The sequence below is a fragment of the Alexandromys fortis genome, unplaced genomic scaffold (assembly GCF_014885135.2).
Source record: "Alexandromys fortis isolate MF-2015 unplaced genomic scaffold, M_Fortis_MF-2015_v1.1 scaffold_541, whole genome shotgun sequence".
Lineage (NCBI taxonomy): Eukaryota > Metazoa > Chordata > Mammalia > Rodentia > Cricetidae > Alexandromys > Alexandromys fortis.
Window position 1 is genome coordinate 10,098 of NW_026068428.1, and position 3,345 is coordinate 13,442.

The 3,345-nt window shown below is 59.9% G+C and overlaps 1 protein-coding gene across 1 annotated transcript; it reads left to right on the plus strand.

The window, feature by feature from the left end:
- The first annotated feature begins 745 nt into the window (after positions 1-745).
- On the plus strand, positions 746-2,496 carry LOC126495684 (basic proline-rich protein-like). Its single transcript, XM_050133288.1, has 3 exons — positions 746-791; positions 1,720-2,048; positions 2,113-2,496. The coding sequence occupies exons 1-3, from the start codon at positions 746-748 to the stop codon at positions 2,494-2,496; spliced, it is 759 nt and encodes a 252-aa protein (XP_049989245.1).
- The last annotated feature ends 849 nt before the right edge of the window (positions 2,497-3,345 follow it).

The following is a 3,345-nucleotide window of genomic DNA, read 5'->3' on the forward strand; positions in this document are numbered from 1 at the left end:
AATAATAAAGGGGAGTAGCGCTCTGCCAAAGCCCGTATTTTACCATGTGTATAATACCACAGCTATTAGCAGGGTTGAGGCATCAAAAGTCACTCCTCCTGTGAGCCCCTAAGGTTTCTGGCTTCCCAGTTATGAATGACACCCTGGTCCTGGGGAGTCATCCTGCATATTCATGAGCCCCTGGGAGGGGCCTGGGAGGAGCCAGAGTCAACCCTAGTTTCCATAGACCTTCCATAGATCTAGGAATAGTTTTAGTATTGTTCGAATGAATTAATATTCAGCTATTTATTCCCACCCTTATTTATTTACCACTGGATGACCACCGAGCACCTTCCTCTCACCACACTAGCCCCCTTCTCCCCCTGCCCCATCTGGATGGATGGATGGATGGATAGATAATAAATAAAAGGATGGATGGATAGATAAATAAATAAAAGGATGGGTGGAGGGATAAGTAAGTAAGTAAATAAATAAATAAATAAATAAATGTGAGTGGGTAGGGCGGGCTGGGATAGAGAAAGAAACAACAGATACATTTAAAAATGACATCAGTCAACCAAGACATGGAAAAAGACAACTGGTCGACCCACGTTCACAAGGCCAACTGGTCGACCTCAGTACTTGGATGGATGGATGGATAGATAGATAGATAGATGAATGTGAGTGAGTAGGGCGGGCTGGGATAGAGAAACAACAGATAAACAAACCACCAACACGATTAAAAATGATATCAGTCAATCAAGACATGGAAAAAGACAACTGGTCGACCCACGTTCACAAGGTCGACCTCGGTACTTGGATGGATGGATGGATAGATAGATAGATAGATCGCCCACGAGAGCCTAACCCTGCCTGTAGCAGTTGTGCTTAGGCCTGACAGTGGACTGGAAACAAGGTTGACTCCTGCCGGGCCCTGGCCCCTCCCAGGGGCTCATGAATATGCAGGGTGACTCTCTAGGACCGCCCCTGACGTGTGCATACATCTGCATAGGCCACCCAGCTCCCCAGACCCCCAATCCACCTGTCACAGTTGTGCATAGGCCTGAGGTCTATGGAAATTAGGGTTGAGGCAGGACCCTCCCAGGCGTTCATGAATATGCAGGGTGACTCCCCACCACACCCCTGATGTGAGCATACATCTGCATAGGCCATGCCGCCCCTCGGACCCGCACCCCAGCTGTTGCAGTTGTGGGTAGGCCCGAGGTTTATGGGAACTAGGGTTGACTCTGGCTCCTCCCAGGGGCTCATGAATATGCAGGGTGACTCCCCAGGACCCCCTGACTTGTGCATTCATCCGCATAGGCCACCCCGCCCCCGAGAGCCTAACCCTGCCTGTAGCAGTTGTGCTTAGGCCTGACAGTGGAATGGAACCAAGGTTGTCCCTTGCCGGGCCCTGGCCCCTCCCAGGGGCTCATGAATATGCAGGATGACTCTCCAGGACCCCCATGACGTGTGCACTCATCTGCATAGGCCACCCAGCCCCCCTGGCCCCCAATCCACCTGTCACAGTTGTGCATAGGCCCGAGGTCTATGGAAGGTCTATGGAAACTAGGGTTGACTCTGGCCCCTCCGAGGCCCCTCCCAGGCGCTCATGAATATGCAGGGTGACTCCCAACCACACCCCTAACGTGTGCATACATCTGCACGGCTCCCCGGCTTCCCCTCCCTCCCTCCTCCCTCCACGGTCCCCGCTCCCAGTTCCCCAGCCCCCTTCCGCAGACCCGGGAGCCCCATCCCTGGCCCCTGGGAAAGCAGGAAGGAACAGAACCCAGGCTCCGCCCCCTCCGCCCACCCTGCGGTCGGAGCCGGCTCCCTCCCTCACGGGCCCTCGATCACAGCGGAGGGGGCGGGAAGGCGGGTGGCGGGGGTGGTCACGGGTGCGCGACGGGGGTCTCCCCGCCCCGTACCCTGCTTTTCTTGGCTTTCCCCACTCCCGGGAGCCACCGGAGGCACGGTCCGGGCCGAAAGGAAAGAAGCGGGGAAGCCAGGGGCCCGGGGATCATGGGAACCGAGTTGTCTGGTTCCCTCGGCCCATTCACGGACTACGGGCAAGATGGCCGCCGCCGAAAATCATGGGAGACGTAGTCCAACACCCGGAACCTGCACCCCGAGCCCCGGGGAGCCCCGGGAAGCGGCGCAGCTACCCCCCCCCCGCGGCCCGTGGGGGCGCCCACGCCCCGCCTCCGGCCCCCCAGTCGTGATCAGCGCCCACGAACAGGCTCTGGCAGTCGCTGGCAGTCACCAAGACCAACAGAGACCCCGGTCCGAGACCCGGGAGCAGGGACGCGGGCCCTGGCCGCGCCCCGGCAACGGGCAGCCCTCACCTGGCAACAGGGCGACCCCAGCCCCGTCCCTGAAGCGGTCACACCCCAAAACCAGACGCCGGCCGCACCGGGACACGCCGAGCCCCAGGGCCCGGTCTCCCTGGCACCTACTGGGCCCCTGGCAATGCCCTGCACCCGTCCCCACCCTCCCCTAGCGACGGACCGCCCCTAGCCATGCCCACAGCCCCAGCTGAAACCCTAGCCTGGCTGGAACCCCAGGGTGGCTGGAACACTAGGGTGGCTGTAACCCTAGCCACGGCCTCCCCTAGCAACTCACCACCCCTATCACAGCCCTCCTATGGCAATGGGCCACCCCTAGCCACTCCCCCAGCTCTAGCGTGGCCGGAAACCTAGCCTGGCAAGAAGGCTAGACTGGCTGGAACCCTAGCCTGGCTGGAACCCTAGCCACTCAAACCCCTAGCAATGCCCCACCCCTATCCCCGCCCTCCCATGGCAACTCCACCCCAGCCACTACCGCAGCACTAGCCACGCCCTCTGGGGGGACGGCCCCTTAGGGTTACCCGGGCCTTAGGGTTACAGCCAGGCTAGGGGTGGGGCGTGGCTAGGGTTGCCTGGGAGCTAGGGGTGGGGAGGTGCTGGGGTGGTGGAGTGGCTAGGGCTAGGGACGGTCCTAGGGTCAGGGTCAGCCTTAGGGTCAGGACTGGTGCTAGGTTGACCCTCAGGGCCTGGGTGGCTGGCAGGCTAGGACCGGGCTTTCTGGTCGAGGGAAGCCTGGATCCCCCCAGGCCCCTCCCAGGGGCTCATGAATATGCATGGTGACTCCCCGGAACCCCTGACGTGTGCATACATCTGCATAGACCACCCTGCTCCCTTGACTCCCACCCCGGCTGTCGCAGTTGTGCATACGCCCGAGGTCTATAGAGACTAGGGTTCACTCTGGCTCCTCCCCGTCCCCTAACTGGGGCTCATGAATATGCACTTGACTCACAGGACCCCCCTGATGTGTGCATACATCTGCATAGGCCATCCCTCCTCTGGAACTCCACCCCACCTGTCACAG

Coding starts and splice junctions, on each gene's coding strand:
- LOC126495684 (XM_050133288.1), top strand. CDS start 746: ATGGAAAAAGACAACTGGTCGACCCACGTTCACAAGGTCGACCTCG. Junction 792..1,719: donor CGTTCACAAGGTCGACCTCG/GTACTTGGATGG, acceptor CCCCTTCCGCAG/ACCCGGGAGCCCCATCCCTG. Junction 2,049..2,112: donor GGCCCATTCACGGACTACGG/GCAAGATGGCCG, acceptor CTGCACCCCGAG/CCCCGGGGAGCCCCGGGAAG.